At 41.2% G+C, this 24,446-nt stretch overlaps 1 protein-coding gene across 1 annotated transcript; it reads left to right on the plus strand.

The window, feature by feature from the left end:
* Positions 1–11,631: 11,631 nt before the first annotated feature.
* Positions 11,632–23,671, plus strand: GPNMB (glycoprotein (transmembrane) nmb; the record flags this gene model as incomplete). Its single annotated transcript, XM_010018285.1, has 8 exons — positions 11,632–11,701; positions 16,648–16,797; positions 17,499–17,642; positions 18,898–19,077; positions 20,102–20,260; positions 20,714–21,022; positions 22,729–22,851; positions 23,569–23,671. Coding segments are annotated over exons 1-8 (1,238 nt in total), but the record flags the coding sequence as incomplete, so codon positions are not given.
* Positions 23,672–24,446: the final 775 nt, after the last annotated feature.

The following is a 24,446-nucleotide window of genomic DNA, read 5'->3' on the forward strand; positions in this document are numbered from 1 at the left end:
CCACTGGCTCCCTCTGCTCAAACTGCAGATACTTGACCATGCATCAGTATATGCAGCCTTCTTTACTTTGAAAGGCAACCACTGTCCCCAAAAAGGATCCAAAACATTCAAGGCAACCCAAATCCAAGTAAAAATATTCAGACTCACCAGTAAAATGAAGCTTGGGCAGACTCCAGAGCACTGCTCTGATGGGCCTTCCACTAAACCAGTACTCACATCTCCCCTAACTTAACATAGCTGTTGCCTGCTTATATACCATCACCTCCAGATGGTGACCTCTTACAGACATCATACAAGGCTTGATAAGACTTTTGAAACAGTCAGACAAGACTTCTCCTGTTCAAGCGTAGAAGAAGAGAAAACAAAGGGCAGAAAAACACTAGATTAAGTCTTCAGCCCTATTGTGTTGCTCCTAGAATACCTGCTACTGCCCAGGTCCTTCCTGCTTGTGTCAGCTGCAGCCCATTTGCAGCCTGAGAGGGTGAGAGCAAGGAAGCAGGTGCTGAGAAGTCCTTTACAATGATAACATGTAAAGGATGGCTGTAAAAGTTTGCCCAGGCCCCTAGCAGAGGATTGCATCTCTATGCACCTTCTCCTGTCTGTGAGCTCAGAGATTCCACAGGGGTTTGTCCCGTGGATCACCAAAGCATTACTCTAATCATATGAAAAAAGGTGTAAGCATTCTACTTACTCTCATTCTCTGCTGTCACACTCTCTTCCTGCCTCCCAAGTGTTGCTACCTGCATTGGCCAAGTTGGAAGCCACCAAAGATTACCTGCTGCCGCTATGGCTATCACAAGAACTTGAGTTAATACAAAAGCAACCTCTGCTTATGATCAATGAATTACATAGGTAATAGGCAAGGACTAAGGGGGGTTGTGTCATCCAGGGCACCAAAGCTGGTATGGTAGATAGAAGACTGGCTGAGCCAAGGCCATACTGTAAAACCACAATAGCAATACCAGCTGCCTGGATGATCATTATATGGTCATGAAATGCTCAGCACAAAGCAGTGATAGCTAATTATGCCCACTAAATACTGCTGTGGTACTAATGCTAAGTGTTTCTATTAGCAAGTTTGTTTTGCCAGTTCTTAATTACAGAGAAACTTGGGAATATACAAACATCAAAGGAACCCTCTTACCTAATCAGCTAAGTCTTGTCTTTATTCCTATGACATTTTAAAATTCCTCACCCTATTAAGTTTGAAAACATGCTGCAGTCTGTTGCAATTTAAACCAATACATGCTTATTTGGAGACTTTAAAGATAAATTAAAGGTTATGTTGACTGGTACAAAATTGCTTCTTTTCAGTGGTTTGCAGGTATATAAGAAATAGAATCAAATACCGATCCTGGGTTCAGCTGTAACAGTCATTTTTCTCCTTCTTAGTAGCTGGTGCAGTGCTGTGTTTCGGCTTTAGTCTGAGGACAGTGCTGATAACACCGACGTTTTTAGTTGTTGCTCAGTAATGTTTGCTCTGACCAAGGACTTTCTCAGTCTCATGCTTTGCCAGGGAGGAGGGGAAGCCAGGAGGAAGCAGAGACAGGACACCTGACCCAAACTGGCCAAAGGGGTATTCCATACCACAGCACGTCATGCCCAGTATAGAAACTGGGGGGAGTTACCCAGAAGGCCCAGATGGCTGCTCGGGTCGGGCTGGGTATCGGTCAGCGGGTGGTGAGCAGTTGTGTCCTCTCCCCTTGTAATTTCCCTTATCATTATTATTAGCATTAGTTTTATATTATACTTTAGTTATTGGACAGTTCTTACGTCAACCCGTGGGGTTTACATTCTTTTGATTCTCCTCCCCATCCTGCCTTGAGGGGAGGGGGGAAAAAGAGAAGAGAGCGAACGGCTGCGTGGTGCTGACCATACCCTCTGGTCTCCCAGACTGTCCACTCTAATCCCCCAAGCCAGTAATTTTTTAACGGAATTTGAAAGCTCTCCCTAAAGACGGTGCTGTCTCTTGAAGCACAGAGCCGCCTGATCTCACCATTATCTCTGTAAATTATTGTTAGTAAAAAACTTGTGTCCATCAACTCTTTCTCCCCACAACCTTCTGCAAAAGCATTAGAGGACTGACTTAAACACCAAAGGAATCAGGATTCAGAAAGGAACTTAATCGAAGGTCACTACTGGGAATGTCTGTTCCCTTACAGACATTACTACAGCCCTTACAGCTCTTGAAATGGCCCTAGACTGAGACATAGCAAAATGACCCATCCAACAAGAATGCAGTGAGCAGGGATAGAGTCTCTTTTAAACTGCCTATTTTCTCTTAGTCTATATTTGCTCTGATTTAAATAGTCAACAGTTCTCATTTATGTTCTAACCAGATGTAGCTCTTGAGAGCCAAAGCCTTTTTTGTGTGTCACGGATGCTTGTTTTAAGGAGAAGCTATCTCAAAGCTCTGAATAACTTGGTGTTCCCAACCCAACAGGAAATTACCTTTCTTCTGTTGCAAATGACCTGAAACTTTTTATTATTGTTATTTAGAAATAATTTCTGTTTCAAATACGTTATGAGACACAGTTCTGTGTAGTCTGAAAACCCATGAAAAGCAATCAAATACCAGAGGAATGGAAACTATAAAACATTTTGCAGATAAGTAAGAGTTTGTACATCCCTCTGCTTTCAGCACAGAGTTGTGTTGAAGGGACAGGTTCTGTAATTTAGCAAAATTTCCAGTAGACTGTATTTTCTGGGGCTTTTGACTCCTACCTGTGTGAACACAACATTTTGAAGCTTTCCAACAAATGTCACCTGATGCCCACAGCATGTGACGGTGAAATAGTGTAAAAGTCCTCCCTGTGCCTTTTAAGATACTCAAAGAGTGTCCTTAAGCCATGCTACATTTGACTTCAAAATTTTCATAATGTAGTTTGTTCCTTACATGTTTTATTTATGGTTATTGTAATTCTAAGAGCCTTGAAGATCTGTCACCCTTCAAGGCTTTCAATTCTTAATGAAATACTTTGTGATTTTCATACAGTTTTTCACTGAGTTTAGATAGTCAGAAACAATTTTTAGCTGCTTAAACAGAGAAGCAGTTGTCAGTGAAGTGTCCATCCTGGAAAAGACCATATTAGCTCCTGGGAAGACCATGCTGGGTTATTCAGCAACATGGCATTTTGGTGGGCTGCTCCACTGAACCAAAATGTTACCTTTGATCACATCCTCTCAGGACCTTTCCGTTTCATATGAATTAAAGAAACAAATCAAGGTTGCCGTCAGACGTTTTTAATCACTGCAAACACAAGTCCTTAACTGAGTATTGGAGGTGCTGGGGGGACATACAGGGTCAGGAACATGCTGCCATTCCTCAGCGCAGCTGGCAGAGCACTGATGGTGGTTGATGATAATTACATATACAGCTGTGTGGTATTTTTAAGTATTGTTTTTCTTGCAGCTCTCATTTTGCTTCAAGTATTACCCTTCCTCCTCTAGATTTTCCTCCCTTACTTGTACAAAGCAAAGTTACTTACCCAGAGAGTGGCATACCTCTTTTTCCCAGTTGCAGATGTTTAAACACTCCACCTGATCATGCTTTTCCTCTCACTGTTTACAGCCGAAATGGAGAGGATGATGAAGAACCCTGGCTCACAGACCCTCTGCAAAGCACCTCCAGACGCTAGCAATGTTTCTAGCATTTTCTTTCTGAAAAACCTCTCTACCTCCTCTCTCAGCCACGTGGGCCTGTGCACTAACTATGAAACTTCTTATCTTGCTTCAGTGAGGCAGGGAGATCTGCATCCTAAGTCACTTTTGTGCTATGTGTTAAGACACAAGCAAAAAATTAAAGCAAACAAACTGATCTCACCATTCTGATGGTTCAGCTGTGGTTTAACAAGACAGTTGTGAGACATGGTACAGTTAAAGATATCTACCCGAACCCAGAGCTGGATTTCTTCTGAGGTATTGTAGGCAAATTCATATCCATGCAAAATACTGATCTGAAAAGTGGCTGCTGCTGCTGCCAGTGCTCCAGCCTGGTGACATGGTGCTTCAGCAATGCTATTTACTCTTCTGAACCCACTGCCAAGAAGCAACATCACCCAGGCTAATGGCATCAGACGGCATTCTCACCATGAGGTTTATTCTCTCATTTTCACTTTTCAGTGACCTCCAGCTGAGTTTACTGCTCAGTGGATTACTTCTTTCTAAAAATGTTAACGTTTGTATGTACCAAGTAAAAGTATAGGGGTGCAAGAGGGCAAGGGCACATAAAAAGGTATCTGGGTGGAATCCAGTATTTCAGCTGCCAAAACAGGTAAGCAGCTTCACCCACTTAGCTCCCAGCTTCAGACTTTTGAATTACACCAGCAAACACCATGACGAGGTAAAGAAGTTCTGACTTCCCATTATATTCTAAATAAAATAAAATAAAAATAGCCATCTGGGTTGTGTATTATATTTCTTTACATTTGTCAGCATCTTGATTAAACTTCTTTATTCAAATACAATTCAAATACACGGAGACGTATTAGTAACACGTCTGTCTTCAGCACCCATCTGATGTAGTTTTTCTTTGTTACGAAAACATCCCCAGAAGTTGAACTGTTAAGAAAATTGGTCAGTAAAGAATGATTTACAACTTGAGTTTCCTTCCATGTCTTGGCAAATCAAATGCTAATTTTTATGTTTTTATTTTTCATTCTGCAAACCTCCATTTGATAACCAGTTTTTCTTGCTGAAAGTTCTTTCTTATTATGTAATAGAAGAACTAGGTACATGGAAACGTAGCAAACAATTGGTAACTAAGAGGTCAAATTATCTCTATTTTAATTTTATCATTTTATTCTTCTTTCATAAAAACATAATTTTTTGCCTTTATCCAAACACCACTCGTGACAACTGTAGGGTGACAAATCCATGTTGATTTATAGAGGTCTGAATGTACAATCCATTTCCTTCCTCTTCACTCACGCTTCTCATTTCTTTATTTTATTTTCAGGACTATTCCATTCTTTTATACTTTGGTATCAAACACTTACAGTACAGGGTTATGTTCATACTATTCAAATTGGATATAATGATATAATTGGATACGATTCTATGATAATGTCCTTTACTGAGATAACCTGGATCTCAATTGTTTTTTATAACCATTCAACTTCTTTCCATATGAAGCAGAACTGAGCCATTTGCAGTGAAAATGTAACCTGTCATGTTAGGCACAGAAGAGCTTACTCTTCCTTCCAGACCACTGATGTACAGGAGTGCTCCAAGCAACCAGCTGCAAGTAAGCAGCATGGCTGAGGGAAGGTTTGTTAAGCTATTTTGCTCTTTTGGGAGAGAGAATTTAAACTAGAGCCCTAAGAACCAGATTTTTCTGTTAAGTGATGCACACACATTGTCTGTAATGATTATTATCAAGTCATACAGTATTTCCCATGCAGAGCTCACAGCTCTGGTGATCAGTGCATTACACATGCTAGACAGAGAGATTTTACCCTTAGAATTTCATTTAAGCCAGGGATTGCAAGTAGGCTGCTGTATTAAATCAATTTTTTGGTTCTTGTAAAGTAACACAATAAAGTCATGTTAGGTTTTCCAGCGCTGGCAAAGAAAGCTGAAATAAAATATCCATATTGCAATGGAGATTTAAAACAGAATCACTGCAAATTTACTGCTCCTATCATAGAGAATATAAATAAAGGTTATAAATAAACTCAGAAGACTAACTCCAGTATATTTAATGTACGTAATGATATATTTCCTTGCCCACATGAGCAGAACCGTTAAAGATTATTATGTAAAGCATTTGGGAACAAGGCATTAAAAACACACTTTTCCCCCAGTGCATGAAAAGCAGCAGTTCCTGTTAATGTTTTTGCAAGCAGGAGCCCCTCCAGGGCAGTGACCCATGCTGATGTGGGGCTGCACAGCTGTGTTACCCGCCTGGACTTCCTCCCCTGCCCTGCCAGCGCTGTAGCGCAATGCAAGGACCTGATCCTGCCTCCCTCTGCTCTGCAGCAGCCAAAGATGAGTCAATGTGGTGCTGTGTCATGCACATGGGAATGGGCAAGTTGCAGCACAACCAGAGTGCTCCTCCTGTGCCTCACCAGTTAACCCATGGTCCCACCAAGCCACTGTGCAAGTGCCAGCAGGTAAACTTGGAAAAACCCAACCCAGACCAAAACCTATCTGCCCTTTGTCCTTCAATTTACCTCCAGGCCCCCATTTGGAGTCCTCCTCAGTGCTGTCAGCCACAGGAGGAGGATTCAGGTGAACTTCAGTCCCAGGGTGAAAGCAACACACTAGGAACACAACAGCTCCATTTGTTCAGAGTTTACCTTCCTTTTATGCCATTTATTTAAACTGGGCTTCTAGACAGAAAGCTGGTCGCTACATAACGTATTCATCTCTTTTGTCCCTCTCCATTGCCTCTATGTTCACTGCTGGGTCTAGCCACTAAAGAGAAGGTTACTGTCTGAATTAATGCCATGAATGAGTGGGAATACAGTCCAAAAAAAAAGCAGGATTTTGCCCATATTCTCGCTGTTAAGACATTAAGGAGTAAGTTATGCTGAGGTTCAGCTGCCAGTGTTTTCATTTATTCTGAGTCCTATTTCAGGGAAGTGCTGAGGTTATTTCTCAAGCAGTCAAGGCAATTTCACTGGACAGTAAAATAACTGAGCTTCGGTGCTGAACTCTCATCCCCAGCCCATAATAAGTGAAACACAGCATATACAGGGAATAAGGTACAATTGAGTTCATTCAGTTTATACTGTTTCTCAGAAAAGCTTTAAAGGAGCAGGCTGTGAGACTAAGTGTCCTTCACTGTCCTCCCAATGACTACACAGTCAGATGTTCTTGTTAAGTGTATTTCCTTTGATACACCACCTTTTTGGTTGGGTTTTGTGGTTTGATTGTTCCTGAATTACCTTTTTTGAAGAATTTTTCTTAGACAAAATAGCAATTAATGTCTTTAGAGAAAGCAGAGCTTTTCAGCAATGATTTGGTTGCTCTCTCTTGAGCCAAATGATACAAGATCTACCTTCTAAATCCCCTCTCAGCAACATCGAGGCCTGAATGGATTTCATTATCATATGATGTAAAATATGGGTCTCACACAGTCATATTCATGCACTTTCAGAGCAATTATCTGCTCTTTCGATTGGGTGAGGACTGGGCCTTGATGTATCATTTTGAACATAAACCATGTAGCTCACAGTTCATTAAATCAGTATGAGAAAAGTAGTACAGTAAACCCAATGTCCAGACTTTGTAAAGGAACAGTGGCAGCTTCCAAACTGAAAGTGGGTCAGCTGAGGTGCACACCGAGCAAGACAGAAGCTTACAGGCATCTTTAGGAGACCATGGGCTAAGGCAGCAGAGCACTGGGACTACCAGGATAGCTACACCTCCTCCTTGCACTGACACCATAGTTACAATACCTGAACAAACCTGCCTAGAGACACCTAATAAACTCACTTTGTTTTCACACCTTTAAAAACAGATGTGTGGTGCAGGCTGGACGTCAGTATCTGTTATGTTTTGTCTTCAGCTGCTGGTCATCTGCACGGATTAGTGAGAACTCCCATGGGAAGAGAAGACCACTCTACCTGTGTTGGATGAGTGGATCAGGGTGCTCTGTGGGTCTGTATCTCAAGGCTGAGCTCTTGTGAGGATTTGCTGATCTGCTGATTTGCAGAGGATGTCTTGGGTTCCCCTACCTTCTCCATAAGCTGCTTTCATGAGGAGTTTTGGGGCACTCTGCCACACACATGGCTGGGACTGGGTTGTGAGTTTAGCATTCGTAGAGACAGGCCAACAGAGAGGCACTACAAAAAGGTGGAAAGCTGGCGTGCTCATCTGAGCCTTCCCTATAGACGAAATCAGACCAAAAAAGGCTTTTGAGGTCAACTGTTAACCTCGCAATGCCAAGTCCACCACTAAACCATGTCCTTACGTGACACATCTGCACCTCTTTTCAATACCTCCAGGGATGGTGACTCAATCCCTTCCCTGGGCAGCCTGTTCCGATGCTTGACAACCTTTCTGGTGAAGAATTTTTTCCTAACATCCAATCTAAATCTCCCCTGGTGCCATTTGAGGCCATTTCTTCTCATCCTATCACTTGTTACTAGGGAGAAGAGACCTACGCTCACCTCTCTACAACCTCCTTTCAGGCAGTTGTAGAGAGCGATAAGGTCTCCCCTCAGCCTGCTTTCAGTCAGGCTCAACAACCCCAGTTCCTTCAGCTGCTCCTCATGCTGCGGTCACGCTGTGATCCTATGCTGCGATCAAGTACCAAGTTTGGAAAACATCAGCACCAACACAGGACTTTGGAGAAGTGAGACAGGAAGGAAATATTTTCTCATTAAAAAAAATGCTAAAATGCCTGCTTTAAGCTACCACAGAAACAAAAAATGAAGATGCTGGAGTTACTAAAAGCCTGATTGTCCAGTTGCAAGGGTTAATTCATTTTTCAGTGACAAACTGAGCTGGATGGTGCCATAAATGGATCATGAGCTTTTGCAGAGCTTTTCTCCCCCTGTACAAGAGGAAAGACTGCTGACTGCCAACACAGCTTTGTTTGCATGTTCGGTTCAGTCAGCTGATGGCCACTGCCCCGTGTGATGTGAGATACAGATGATTTCTTCCCAGAAGGGGATTTGTCCACCCTCAAGCAGAGTTCCCTCAAGAGACCATTGGTAATGGCAGACAGCGTTTACTTAAAGTAGATGGTTGCCAGAACAAGATCATTTCATTTTCCTTTGCTGGTTTGGCCAAAAGCCAAGCTCATTCTTCAAATCCCTTTTTTTACCCCTTGATTTTAAGGTTCCTGTGAGCAGTGATTAACAATTCCTGTACTTGTGTCGATGGCAGTGTGATAGCAGTGCGAGCGTGCCAGCTCTGTCACAGTCTAGACATGCAGGTACACATGATGTGTTCACGCCCTGTCATCTGACAGGCCTGCAGGTAGCAGAGATGTATATCTCCTCAATGAGTTTTAATAACTGAGGTGCTAAAGCTGTGAAGTACCAAGCACCTCCTACCCACCCACTTCTTCGTCAGACTAAGCCCTAAATCTCTCCGAATGTGTGCTTCTTTGCTGGGAGAATATTTAGGCTATAATTTAAATCTTTTCTCTTTTACAGCTGCACAATTCGGTTCAGTTACTTAATTTGCAAAGCTTTCTCAGAGACCAAGAATAATAATGTAAAAACTATAAAGTTAATTTAAGATCTGATGATGATCAGCCAGTTTCAAGCTGATACATACTCCTCAGTATTTCAGGTGGGCTCATTTTCATAGCTACAGTTGGGACACTTGGAGAAATCTCAGTTTTCAGATGGTACTTTCAGGCTACACTTCTCATACTTTTCCTTGGCTTTTTTATTCTTCTCTTCACTCCTTTTACATCTCTCTTTCTCCTGCCTCTTTCTTCCCTTCTTACACAGCATTTTCCTCTGCTCTTTTCTTGCTGATGGTGTCTGCTACAGCCACAACACAAGCGGATCCAACCATTTCCTGTGTCAGCCCTCCAAGAATGTGTAGTCTAAAGTGCAAGAGCTGAGGAAGAAGAAGGGAAGGACCAGAGCATCACAGCACGGCCACCTTTTAGTCATTACCCCAGCCTGGGTGGGTTTCCACTCCTCTAACCACAGGCCTGATCCTTCGTGCCCCCAAACTCTATTTACAACATGTTTAATAATTTCCACCAGCTGGCCCTTATTGAGGGTGTCACTCAATGTTTCATGTAACAATCTCATGTATCAAATGACATGGCAAAAAATTCCGTCCTAACCAACGTTATTGTTTTTAGGCTGATAATTTTTTTGTTTTTAATTAACAGGAATTTGTTGTGAGCAGTTTTCCTCTGGAGGTCCTCAAAACCCTGTTGGGAATGGGTGTTCAAACCTCCTTTCTCTACAGCAGACTTTAGATCAGGCCCCCAGTGCTGAAACAGTTTGAAGGTCACTTTTCGCTTCTAGGATCAACAACCTGGAAACAAAGGAATGCTACTGAAGTTAATGTCCCACATGGTTTAAAAAATAATTGTGAATGGCTTAGAAACCTGACATGTCAATTTGGAATGTAGTTGATTTAATAACAACAAAAAAATCAACAATCACATGAGGACGCTGCACTCATTTTTTTGCATAGTCTGTTACAGACTTTGATTTATGCTCCCTCTCCTTTCTGCCAGATAATGAGGACTTAGTTCAAACAAGCATGGTATCCCTAAGGCTATTGCCTTCACCCCTTTCCTTGGCTGGCAGTAGGAGGGAAGATTGGCTCCAGCCAGGAGGGTGCGGAAGCATGGAGTCTATGTATGTAAGATGCACAGGACTGGACATCAGAGCCTGGGTTACTGAGAGAAATGCTGGCTGGGGTGCTCTGGGTAGTGACAATAGCTTAAACAGCTAATAGAAAATTCTAGAAAAGTGGAAGAAACTAAGAACAACTAAAACTAAAAATAGTAAGTAGTCTCAGTTCTGAAACCTCCTTCCATTGGGCAATGTCTTCGTTGTGTTGACAGTGACTTGGACTTAGAGACTTCCACCGGCCCTGCCCAAAACAAAAATGGTTTAATGTTGCCCAACTTGTTGGTTTCTGGCTGGCCAATGTCTCACTTGCCAGTGCTATACTTTGGCATCACTGAAACCACTCCTGAACTCCGTACTTGCTTCCATGCCATGTTGTCTCACCAAAGCTTGTTCTTTGCTGCAAACAAAACCTCACAAGGTTGCCAGAGCTGCACAAAATTGAGTTGCTGCACTGCCTGCAAAAGAACACCCGGGCTGGTGAAGCATGTGGAACCCAAATTTGAGCCACTAAGTGCAGTGTTTGCAAATCTGCCTGCATTACGCTAGTCCTCTTGAGCCATTGGTTATACCTTGTTACTGGCTTGGGCAGCAAAGTCTATTTTTCCTGTATCTCAACACACCATGAAGTATATACAGTGAAGTACTTGTCTGTGAGTACGTCACGGCAGCTTGTAAGCTAGATATTGACTGGCCGTCACTATATAAGGTCTGTGGTCGCACCTCACACATCGTATTGTGCAGTTGTTGTTGGATGGTGCATGCATGTGCCCACTAAATGTTTAAATAACGTTTTCCTTAACAATTAACTCTCATCAGGAGCCAAGGCCAGGGATGTGGTAGAATTGGCCAGTCTCCATTTAGTCCACAGTTGTTGCCCAGCATGTGGGGAGAGACACATGGTTAAGTAGTGATGGGTCCAGCAAATGCAGTGAGCTGTTGCAGTAATGCTTGTAAATCAAGCTGGGGCAAGAGTTAATTTGGATTTCTGGAAATAAGTGTTCCTAATTTAAAAACAAATTAAGTACAAAAATTGATCATAGTGCAAAACCAGTATAAAAATGCCTGCGAGGTAAATGGTGTGGCTCCAAACAGGTCTCTCAGAAATCCCAGGGAATGCTGAAAGCAAAAGGAGTGAGTCATAAGCACATGAGCTGAAAGAAGCTGAATACAAAATCATGCATCTCTGCTTAATTCCATCACATGATGAGTCCTGGGGCCCTTCATTTAATCGGAGAGCAGAGCGGTGGAGAAACTTCATTCTCACTTCTCAGTGGGGACCGGAGGAGTTACCGTGTGCAGGCACCGGGCACTCTCTGCTCCTCTGAACCAGTGCAGGGTCTCCAGCACCATGAGTGGTCCTCGCCGCCACCTCGGATTCCTGCTCCTGGCTGAAGCGGTGCTGTGTGCTGCCGCCACACGTGAGTGCTTCCTTCACCCTGTCCCCTCACCCTGCCCCTGCGGGTTCGATGTCCTCAGCCAGTGCAATAAGAATGGCTGCTCCATGCAGGTGCAGCGGTTGCTGCAGATGTGCTTGGGAAGCAGGAGGTGACAGCTAGCTCCACTTGGGTTGCCTGGCTCTGGGTAGAAATGTCACTTGAGCTGGAAAATATTCCAAGAGCTGTTCATTTATCAATTCCCTGAGCTCCGCAGATACACAGAGCTGACAGGAGCTAAGCCTTGGCTCATTTCAACACATTTCTAGCAACAGTTCCCCAGTTGAAGCGTGGCAAGAAGGGCACATGTACAATGGATTTCTCCCAGTTTTCTCAGCTCAGCTGTGGCTGGGAGAAGCCAGGTCAGAGGCAGTGCTCCCTACTGGGACCCCCCGACCTGTGGATCACCAACCTCAGGGAGCCCAGTCAAGGAATTAAACCCTCAAGCCACGGTGAACAGGCACTGCATCAGTCTTCTGCTTTTTTCTGGGCTCCCAGCTTGACTCAGGTCTTAGGTTGAGTTCCTGAGCTCAGGGCTGAGAATCCAAGAAATGGGATTTCAGGCTTAAATTACAGAATCTACAGTAAGGAAACTCAAGGCGTTAAAAACTGAGGTCCAGCTGAGGATCCATCTAGCCATGTACCTGTTTCCAGTGGGACACAGTAGTAGATGTATAACCAGGCAAGTGTATACTGGTATTCACTCAGGACACTTCTCCAGCACCAGAAGTATCTCTGTCAGATGCAGAGTCACTGTATTTAACAGTTTTTCCTGGACTTTTCTTCCACCCATTCATGCACATGGGTTTTGATTGCAACTGTGTAAATTTTTGACACACACACAATATGCTGCCAGCAAGAAATTTCACACCTTAACTGTGCCGTATGTGAAGAAATAGCCTTCATGCGCCTAGAACCTGTAACCTGCTGGTTTCATTTCATCCTTCTTAACTTTTGTACTTTCAGAAATAGTGACAAATTGCTTCCTCCTCCATGGTGTTCATCATTCTGGCTTTGTATTCTCCTCTCTCACCTCTTCTCCAGGCTCAAGACACAGTCTATTTAGCTGTTCCTCATATAGAAACAATTCTAGCCCTTTGTAGCATCCTCGCCACCTATTTCTGAATTTTTCCAGCTTCCTTATACCCTGCTTGAGCTGCAGAGAACAGAGCAGTGAACAGTATTCAAGACATGAACACACATGGAATTTTACAATGCTGTAATGGCAATTTCATCTTTGTTCTCTATCTAGCCTTTTCCTAGCTCTACAGCTACCAATGAGCACTGCATTCAAAACTGTAAAGCTACAAGATCCTGCTTCTGAGTGGCGATAGCTAGTTTAGAGCCCCTCGTTCTGTAAGTTACATTTGACTATGCTGAATTTCATACAGCTTTATTCTTGAGTCATGGAGTTTCTTACAGTCCTCCCCTCTATTACTTTAAGATGCTCTCTTCAGCAGCTTAAATCTGTTTTCCAGATTATGAACATTTAAAATTATTTCAACAATTGAGAAAACTGGACATTATTCATAACTTTTGGTTCATATAACTTAACCAATTATTTATTCATGTGAATTCCTTCATTCTTTCCCCATGGTAACTTAGATCCTTTATGTGCCTTTACTGAGGGACCTCATCAAATGCTTTCTGGAACTCAAGCAGACAATAGCAAGCAGGTCAGCCTTGCTCCCATGCTCTCTGGCTCCCTCAGTGTAACTCTAATACGTTTGTGAGGAACGCACTGCTCTCGCTGCATATCATATTAATTCATTGTATCTGCAAATTCTGTTCCTCACTGCTGTTTTTACAAGCTTCTCCAATTTGAGCCTCAAACTTTTTGTAATCCTGTAAATCTTCCCTGGAAGTGTTTTTAAAACAGTTTTTAAACACTGTCATCACATTTGCCAACTTTTGTTTCTTGGCCACTAAAGCAGTTTTAAGCAAGATGTTACATGCTATGGTTAATAGCTCATTTATTTCACTCTTGAACAACGTCCATACTTTTCAGCCATCCTATCTGGCCAACTTCTTCATTATTTTGGTTTCTTCTATTATTTTATTTTTCTTTTCTGCCAACACTTCATTTTGAGAGAGATTCTCCATCATTGTAAAGAAAAATTCTAGCACTGAAACCTCTTATGCTCCTCCTCTGTGAATGAAAATTTAAACTAATATATTGGACTTTCATGCTATCCCTTTATTATCCCTGAATGCTTCTTTTGTGTCTACATCATCTTTCACCCCTACAGACTTTCTGGCAAGCTCTCCACTACTTTTGTATTTGAAAAAAATAAGACTAATAAGTTTTATGGTTTTGCAAGTTGTTCCTCAAAGTCTTTTTTTGTCCTGCTTTATTATGTTTCTATACATAACTTTAGAAAGCTTGCATTATTTTCTGTCATCTTAGCTGGGCCATAACATCAGCTTTTTTACTTCTAATACACTTTCAACCTCTTTAGCTGGGTCATCTTTTTGTTGCTGTTATTACAGCATTGGCTTTTGTTCTCTCTGTCATGGCTAACACACTATCACAGGAAATGCTGAACTTCTTGTCTTTGCTACATTTTTCACCAAAATGAAAACCAGAATGAGAAGGAAGAAAGTCAATCAGAGTGTAAGATCTTTTCTCCTATGATCACCTCACCAAAACTATTACAGTAATCAGTTCCTTTGAGTGTAATATTACTCTCTCTATTTTGAAGTGAATTGCTCTAATTTTGGTTATGACCAACATCTGTTCTTGAGTGGTTTTCATTGTTAAAGAAGAAATACATTAAAGCTTTTGGTCCTTTAAATTCAGCAACTGAAAATCTTCAGTTCCATGTGTTAGAGAAACCAGTACTGAAGTCTTTGCTCATCCAAAAAAATGTCATTGTCTTGTCCTGAAGCTTGTAAAATATTTTATATTCGATTGAAATAAACAAAGCACATCAGGGAGGCACAGAAATGCCTGAGGAGCTTGTGATTTAGGAGCAGTGACCACAGTTATTACTAAAGCTGGACAAGAAAATGACTTACGAATTCAAGGTTTGTTATTGAAAATTCAAAATTAAAAGCATTTATAAAATTAAAAGTGCTCCAGCTCTTATTGATAACTCAAGCATTTGGGAAAAAAAGCAATGATCGAAATGTTTTGATCTGACAAAAACCAAAAGAGTTTTATTTATTAAATATTTTTTAGATAAAATCAAAGAGAATGAGAAAAGGAAATAAGGAAAAATCCCTAATCACTTACTTTCAAATAAGATGGCACATTAGTTTAATGACCTAAAATATAATTGAACTTAACAAGCCTTTGTGAAATACTTTTATAGTTGCTAATCTGCTTTTTTCCTGATAAAAGTTTCTAAGGGACATTACCCAACTGCCCTTCTGACCAAGACTGAAAACAATACAGCATGTGATACAGGCCATTAAGTAAATACCAGTCATGATGCTTTATGCTTTGCTCACATCAGAATATATTAAATCTGGAGGAAATACTTGATCAAGTGATTTAAGTGAGACTGTGGGGCGCTGCTGTAGGGCAAAAGACCGTGGGAGAGCATGTCTCTGCGTGCAAAATTTGTTCCCTTCCTCAAACCTTTCTGTCCTCCAGACTGGGGAGAGAGTTACCAGCATTATTCAGAGTGACCATTGAGATGGGACTGGCCAAGGAGTATCCTTCCTGCCCAGCAGAAATTTCACTGGGCAATGAAACATCAAGAGAAAGCAGCTCCTCTTCAGAGCTGTCTCTCTGGTTCTCCCTTGCAGTAAAATTAGGAGTCACATACCCATAAAGGCTGTGCTTAGACTGGCTACACCTGCTCTGTGCCTTTTCCAAAACTCGGAGGAATTCCAACACAGCCAGTTATGTTACAGCACACAGGGATATTTTTGCCCTTCTGCCTCTGCATTTTGCTTGAAGTCATCCAGCTCTTTGTTGTACTTGAGTATAAACCTCAGAAGCATTCAGCATCAGCTACCTTTAAAATGAAGCCACGAAAAGCAGAAATCCCTTGATGTTGTGACTGAATGGCACGCCCAGCAGTTATTTGATTAACATGACAGAGTTGTTTAAAGCCTCCAGGCATTCATGGAACCCTGCCTACAAGCCTACTTAGGAACATCTTTTTATGGCATCCTACAGTGGTTGACGTGTTCCTACAGGTTACTTGGCTATTTACTTTGTTATTCATTATGTGTACTTTGTGACAGAAAGAGGGATCCTAGAAGGCCTGGGAAAAGCTTGAGTCCGTCATTTGTAGTTCTATGAGAAGAAAGAGGTTATTAAAGTGATTTAATATCTCAGCCATTTAAAAGTAATAGGCATGAAGCTAATATGTTTTTGTTGTTGTATTATAAACACACTGAATTTACTATTCAGCTCTAAATTTCCTTTTCTGGGAATACCAGCTTCTGTTACAATTGATTCCACTCCTCCCACCCAAACCACTAGCCAACTCACCAAAGCAGCTTCCCTGGGTCGAAATTAATTCCTGGCATAACTTCCACTAGAGCACAATTCAGACACAGAGTGAATTTATCCTGTTAGCGTTTTACTTATAACATTATTAGTAGGCAAGCACAAAGCCATCAGCAATCAAGCAATATCCGTACAACTAACCTGACTGTTGCAGGGTTATGTCGAGTCATACGATCAATTGCTCTGATATGGTCAAAATGTTTTAGACCTTTTTATTCTTTCTCTGGAAAGCTTGCACCAGTGCAAGTAAAAACATGTCAGTCTGACAATGGTGGAATTGTCTTTGTATTGGTTATAGTTGATGTATTTATAGGTGCAATGATAAAACTCCATAACTCTCTAGTGAAGAGTTTTCTAATCAGAACAAGAGTATAGTCATAATAGGAAGGCTGTTCAGCACAAAAGCAATTCCTTTTAGAGTGGTAGGGAAAATGCTATTACATGGCATGTTCATTTCTCTCTCCAGGGTTTCAAGATGTGCTGAGCCAGGGAAGTACTTCTCCTGTCACATCCTACAGGAAGCTACAAGGCTGGTCTAGTGATCAAAATAAATGGAATGAAAAGCTTTACCCTTTCTGGGAAGAAGGAGATCCCAGATGGAAGGACTGCTGGAAAGGTGATCACACATATGCATTTCAAACACACTGAGAAAATCGGCCAGAAAATCCACCTCACTGAAGTGCACAGGTGCTATAGTGCTTTTTCATTGGGGCAATATCCATCACTGCTGCTAGGAATAACAAATTAGAGACAATTGGCTTTGTACCATTCCCAGGGCATTTTCTGAGGAAGCAGAAGAGTGAGTTGTTACAGGAAATGCCTTCTCATGACTCATAGGCTCAGACATTAATATTTATGAAGTATTGATGGCTCTAGGACAATCCATTATTTGAAACATGCCCTAGAGGACCGGTAGCTTCAACTGCCACCTTGGTAGGGCATTGCCGGCTTTAGCTTGACAACTTCAGTGAAGACCCTGTTTATTATCACCTGGCCTGAGCTGAGGTCTAAAGGCTGTATCCCTGAGGAGAGAAAAAATATTCTCCTTTGACCCCCATGAGTAAAACCCCATATTCTTATCTCTAAGAAGGAAATTAATGACAGACCACTAAGTGAGGCTGGGAGAAATGATGAGTCCCTCTGATTGATTGTTCTAAGTTGGGGTTTTGATAAGAGTGCAAGTGACTTAGAAGCACAAACCCCCTTAGAAACAGAGGACGCAATAAAGCATTGCTAATGTAAATACTGCACAGCTGAAGGTAGCTGCTGCTCTGATGCATCTTTTACTGCAGTAAAGACCAATTTTCTTTTCTTCAGGAGGAAGGGTGACAGTCAAATTGGACACTGACAGCCCAGCACTGGTAGGATCCAACGTGACCTTTGTTGTGACTCTCCAGTTTCCCAAGTGCCAGAAGGAAGATAATGATGGCAACATAGTATATGAGAGAAACTGTACCCAGGGTAGGTAACTGCAGTCTCCCCGCACTGTGCACATGTCTGACTGTGCTGCTGGTGTGAACAGGCCATGAATCCTTGAAAACATTACAGGCGCTCCCTATGACATGTCATGTCGCTTTTAACAGGTAACTACACTCGTGTCTAACCTGTGCCACACCAGGTTCTCTCCTCAGAAGATCACTGTATGTTTACTGTTCTGTACCCACTATATGTAATGACCAACTAATTTAAGATTTGCCTTAACAAACCAGTGACATTAATTTGGCTTCCTAACAAAGCTGTTACTGCTCTTCAACTCAGTCACAAGGTTGCACAGTCACACTGTGTTCTCCCAAATTTATAAAGATGTCAATTTATACAATTGATTTATTGTTTTTTCCCAGTTGGGAATTGCAGAACATACTACCCATTATCTGCATCTTGAAAAACCCTCAGGAAAGAGTAAATCTCACATTCCCACAGCGTAAGAACTAAAAGCAAAGAATAAAATAAAGAATTTTAAAATAAAGCAATCTTTTCATCAGAGAATCACCTTCTTCATCTTATTTACCATCATACAAAAACCCCAGCCATAATCCCAATGTTAGAAGCTGCCAGATGTAGAGTGGAACAGGCTGCTGCACTTTTCCTCCTCTGAATTCATAAATGTTCAACAAATTGTGTTACAGATCAAAATCATTTCCATTTCAAGGCATGTCAGCAACTTTTTTTGTCAGCCTGAGTTCTACTTTTTGATTGCTTAATGTTTTGTTAACAGCTGACATCCATTCTCTACTTAAGATCTGTTGTGCTGTTTGGGGAGAGAAACTGCCTTCTCATTATTAAGAAAGGAACTGAAAGTCGTGCCCAAGTTATTTAAAGGTGTCATAGAAAACTCTTCTGGCAAAACGAAGTCAGTTCCTCACAGCGCTTCCATTGCTGCTATTGCTACTTACCATTTTAGATTCCACTTGCCAAAGGTTCAGGTAGCCCCATTAGCTCCAGTGAAACAGTAGCACCCTGTGTAGTCAGCAGCAAGTTTTGGGAAAGTAATTTTAAAATGTCTGGCCCATGATACAATAAAGTTTTTTTAAGCTTCTAAATAAAATAATGCCAAGCCAGAATAATTTTGTGTTTATGTTAAAAACCACAGCACAATTTTAGAAACACTGAATGTTTAAAACCTGGTGTTTAAGTGCAATAACTGCTGTAAACTGGGGTGTCTGCCTCCTGCTCCCTGACTTTCTGCACACTTCTCACATCCTATTTCTACACTTAGATTTTCCAGTTTCCCAGGATCAGCAAGTCTATGTCTACAATTGGACTGAATGGATTGACAACTGTGGCTGGGAAAACTGCACAAGCAACCACAGCCATAATGTATTCCCAGATGGGAGACCTTTCCCTCATTATCCTGGCTGGAGGAGAAGGAACTTTGTCTACGTGTTTCACACATTTGGTTAGTACTGTAACACATCCCTTGATTTGGCTGACGCTGCAAAGCTTATATTCATCCTGTATTTGTAGCTCTTTTGTCAAGTATGTGTTATTAGAAATCCTTTAAAAACAATTCCACACTCTTAAGTGGAGATCCCAAATTCATTCACCACATTCCAGAGAGGCCATCAGCTGCTTAGTCTGGCAATCATGGGTTACCAGGAGATTCTCTTTAAATCAGCATTCACAGTAGTAGTACTGAAGTGATTTCAGTAGCACCCAAGATCCTTTTCTAAGAAAGGTTAGTCAGATGATTTGTTTACCGCTCACTGCCACTTCAGATCCTTACCTTTAAGAGAGACCATAGTGCTGTATATCTTCAGACTGGTTGAATACTGCAGCACTTCTGGCCTCTGGGGAGGTGAAAACCGCCACTGACTGTGTGGTACTGATCTGGTTGTAGATGCTGATGTTCAGTGTTTTCATGTCCTGAGAATGTAACTGTTGGGCTATTCCTGCCGTTGGCTACGTACTAAATCTTAGTATTCTAAGTTAGCTTGGCTAAATCAGTATTATCATCAGTATCAGCATGAGTAGTAATAATAATAATGTCCCAAATTTCAGGTAGAGGTAATACGTGCCTCGAGAGCTATTACAAAGACAAATAAGCAAATGTACACAAAGGGCTCTAAGGTATGAAGCAAGAGGTCTTGTATCTTCTTGCTACTCTAAAAGTGCAAACACAAGATCACTTGAAATGCCTTCAAGAGGTAACACCATCCTCTACATAATCCTAATGGTTCAATGTAATGTAATAGCTTTGGAAAGATGTAGGTGCCTTGACAAATTTTTCTTACATTAGTGAAATTTGGGACATCTTTCTGACACCTTCAAAAGAAACACAGCAATAATGGGAGTAAACACAAGTATTCAGTCCTCCAAAAACCTGTGTTAGACAATCCAAGATTTGGAGAGACATCGCTTCTCTTAAAACAACTTGTAGCTTGGCTGAAGGAGAAAACTTGTGAGTTTGTGCTCTGTTTCAGGTCAGTACTATGAAAGAACTGGACGATCTTCAGCAATATTTTCAGTCAACACAGCAAATATCACTCTTGGCAAACACGTGATGGCAGTATCCATTTACAGGAGAGGGCATTCATCATATGTTCCAATTGCAAGAGCAAGTGCCATTTATGTTGTAACGGGTGAGTGTGCTGGAATAAACTGTAATAAAATATTGCGAGTATTGCTTAGGTGTTAATAGAATTCAGCACAAGCATTATCTAGCAAAAAGAAGACATTGGCCTGAGAAAGGTTTTTAATATGAAAGTGGAATCGCTGGTAAATTGCTTTGAGTAGTGTAATTGACCTTTGTATCTAGCTCAGTTGTGACACCTCTGCTTTGTAATGAAAAATTATTTATGAGAGGAAATGCAGTCTTCCACAGATCCCCGGGATTCCTCATTTGTTTCTCGGTAGCTGTTTCCTACTGACATTCACTCCTCAGATCAGTAAAACGAATTAAAATAGAAACCCATGTTAAGGATATTCATGTCTCACATTCTGGCTGTTGCTGTTCAGGGACTTTGGAGCTGTTTGTTGTTTGCAGCCAGCTCTGTATACTTTAATTATGTACTTCCTTTTTCTTCCCACTCCAGACAAAATTCCAGTATTAGTGAGTATGTTCCAAAAACATGACCGCAACATCTCAGACTCCATTTTTATCAAAGATTCACCAATCACATTTGATGTGAAGATACATGATCCCAGCTACTATCTTAATAATTCTGCCATCTCTTACAAGTGGAACTTTGGAGATGGAAGTGGCTTATTTGTAGCCAGCAGTCCTGTGGTGTCTCACACCTACACTCTGCAAGGAAACTTCACTCCAAATTTAACTGTCCAAGCCATCATACCTGTTCCCTGTAAGCCAGTGACACCCACTGCACCACTGCCCACCTCAGCAGGTAAGAGTTTATTGAACAGCAGTGATATTCAGTTATGCTAAAACTCTAAATTCTGACATTTTAGGTTCATATCTTTAGAAGATTTACTGTCATCAATGAAAGAGCTGCAAAGCTCTGAAAACCCTTTATAAATTGGTTTAGAGACAGAATCAATAAACATAAGCTCTACACTACACTTGATCTTAGTCAAAAGGGCAAGAAGTGACTGGAACAGGTTGCCCAAATAAGTTGTGAATGCTCCATCTCTGGCAGTGTTCAAGGCCAGGTTGGACAGACCCTTTGGCAGCATGGTCTAGTGTGAGATGTCCCTGCCCATGGCAGGGAGGTTGGAACTAGATGATCTTAAGGTCCTTTCCAACCCAAACCATTCTATGATTCTATGAAACTTTTCTATGATTCTATGGTAGACATCACTCACACATTTAACACATGGCACATCATGTTCTGCCATCACAGTGACAGCATATAGAGGTCTTCATTAGGGACTGTAGTGGTAGGACAAGGGGTAATGGCTTTAAACTTAAACAGGGGAACTTCAGATTAGATATAAGGAAGAAGTTCTTCACAGTGAGGGTGGTGAGGCACTGGAATAGGTTGCCCAAGGAAGTTGTGAATGCTCCATCCCTGGCGGTGTTCAAGGCCAGGTTGGACAGAGCCTTGGGCGACACATTTTAGTGCAACGTGTCCCTGCTCATGGCAGGGAGGTTGGAACTAGATGATTTTAAGGTCCTTCCCAACCCAAATCATTCTATGACTCTATGATTCATGTGGACATGCAGTACATACAAGTTTGTTTTTATACCCTCTACCACATCAAGTCAAGAGGTTTTAGCCTTGCCTACTCAGGGTCATCCTCTGAGGTAAGATCTAAATTTTAAGTGAGAAAGCGGTATTTCAGAACATTCTTATAACCAGTTCCTTTCTGGTTTGCATTAATATCCACCCAAAAATAAATGAGATTGGATTAAACTAGAAAAAAAACTTACCCATATTCCAAAATATGGGATTACCATGTAGCACTAATCCGGAGCAGCTTTTCCACTTTAAATTTACACACTATCACATTTCAGAATAACTTTCATTATGTTCAGCATCGGTTTATCATCTCAGAGGGTTTTAAGGTTTGCAAAAGGTCTGCAGTTTCAGCCTGGATAGTTATAATACTATTAAATTGTGAATGTGGCTATATTTTTCAAATTTCAGAATTTCAACATGTGCTTTTACCAAAATGCTGAGTGAGAATGAAAACGATGGAAAGACATAATTTTCCCCACTTCCCCTCTTCATTTTTCCATTAGCTGTAATGTAGAGCAATGGGGAAATACCTTCTTTTAAAGAGAGAATTTAAAACCTTTTATTGGCCTTTGGATTTCTTCTATAATTGATTTGGGAATTTTAAAGAAGTGTTTAATTATATCAAACCTTGCAGGCTCACTTTTATTTCAGAGATGGCTCACTAGCAAGGTGGCTTTTAGAGTGAGGCTACCCAGGCCACCTCAGGGCTCTACAGCTTGGGCACATGTGTTTTCTTTAAGGCTTATTACCATGATCCTCTACAGATACATACATGACTGCACAGCTGCAAACCAAAGTGACTAATGACCTATGTAACAAATGCAGTTGAAATATATGGCCATGTTAAGAATACCTCTATGAAGAACTTGTTCTAAAGCTGTGCATCTATTCTTTCTCCTTCAACTCTGAAGTAATGACTGGAGCCTCTTCTAATGCAGACTATTCTACCACTGCCGAGTCAATGGAAGATGCACCGGATGAAGGTTGCCATATTTACAGAAATGGATACTACAGAAATGGTATCTCTATCGTAGGTAAGGACATGGGTCAACACCTGAACAGAAGAATGGGGTTAACAACAATGTATGGTAGAGATAATATTTATTTAGGCTCAATTTTATCAAATATGTGAGACCCAAAATAAGATCCTTCTCTTGGACATAGCTGACATTTTAAGAGATTAATATACAGACAGCTAACTGGCTGACTTTGGTTTCTTTACACACTCTGCCAGGACCTAATGGCAGAAGTTATAGACCCTTGATTTCACACATGCAAGGGGTAAGCACTGGTCTGGATGCCTGCTGATGGCTGCCTCCATGCTACATGTGGTGTTTCCAGGCACTCAGACTGGAAAATGGCTGGTGGGGATGTGCACTGTATCACTACTTTCTTTATCATCAGCTTCTGAACCTGCCACACCTGAAGCATACTGGCCTGGTAGGAGTCACATAAGGTTGAATTGACCTTGGCTTGCACAGAAGTCACAGGTAGCAGGACAGGGAAGTGACTCAGTAAAATAAATAACTAAATAATAATAATGGAGAAATAGAGCAGAAAGGAGCAGCCTCACAGGGAAAACACTGGAAAATTCCTCAGCTTTCAAACCATTCAAAAGGAGTGCTAAGGGAGGGAGCAAGCTATGGAAAACAAGACCTGAACTGAGCATCAGCCAAACACTTGAGGTTCCATACACACAGACTTCAGAGCTTGTCATGTATTCTGCCATTGACATATGCTTCCTCTCCCAGAGGGAATCCTTGAGGTAAATATTATACAGATGATGAGCATCCAGATGACAGAGAGTCAAGCTGAAAACTCACTGGTTGACTTTGTTGTTACCTGCCAAGGGAGGTAAGTGTGTGAATGAAACTGACAGTCTTCCCTCTTTAATTAGGTGCTGGAACACAGTCTGCACTTAGATGCAGCTGCATGAACAAAAGTTGGGAACTGCAGTGTTTTTACTTCTTGACTGGAACTAAAGATACTGCAAGTCTCATTTGTAAACTATGGCAACAGGGTTTACTGCCAGGCTCTTCGGATTCAGAACAAATGTCAAGCCTCAGTAAAAAAACCCCAGAACTAGATAGTAGAGAGAAACAATTCTGTGTTTTCCTGGCCAAGACAAGACTTCAGCATTTACAGTAAAATGGGAAGCAGTCTACTGAAATTGGAAGGAAACCCTTACTTTTTGGCCATGATTTTTTGACACTGGGTGTGTCCAAGCAATTTCTTGGATAGGAAAACATTGCACTAATATTAACTAGCTCCTAGAAGAGGATTATTGTTGAGAGGACTGAGAAGTACAAGAACTATCTTGGTAATACAAGTGGATAACAATTAACCACTTGTAAATTAGCGTTCACTTTTTTGGCACACAATACTACATATAAGAATCCGCATTCCTTTCTTAATGATGTGTATTAAAGGTAACAGATTTTATAAGATGATTTGAGGCAGGTAATTCTGTGATCACCATAAAATGTTAAATGATATGCAAGACAAACAGATTATTTTATAGATTGTCTATACACATTTTCTAGAAAATCCACAGGTATGTATATATATACAATGTACAGGTATGTATAAAATAAATACAACATACATTAATAAAACTATTATATATAAT

This window comes from Nestor notabilis, unplaced genomic scaffold (assembly GCF_000696875.1).
Source record: "Nestor notabilis isolate BGI_N333 unplaced genomic scaffold, ASM69687v1 scaffold21577, whole genome shotgun sequence".
In the NCBI taxonomy this organism is placed as follows: domain Eukaryota; kingdom Metazoa; phylum Chordata; class Aves; order Psittaciformes; family Psittacidae; genus Nestor; species Nestor notabilis.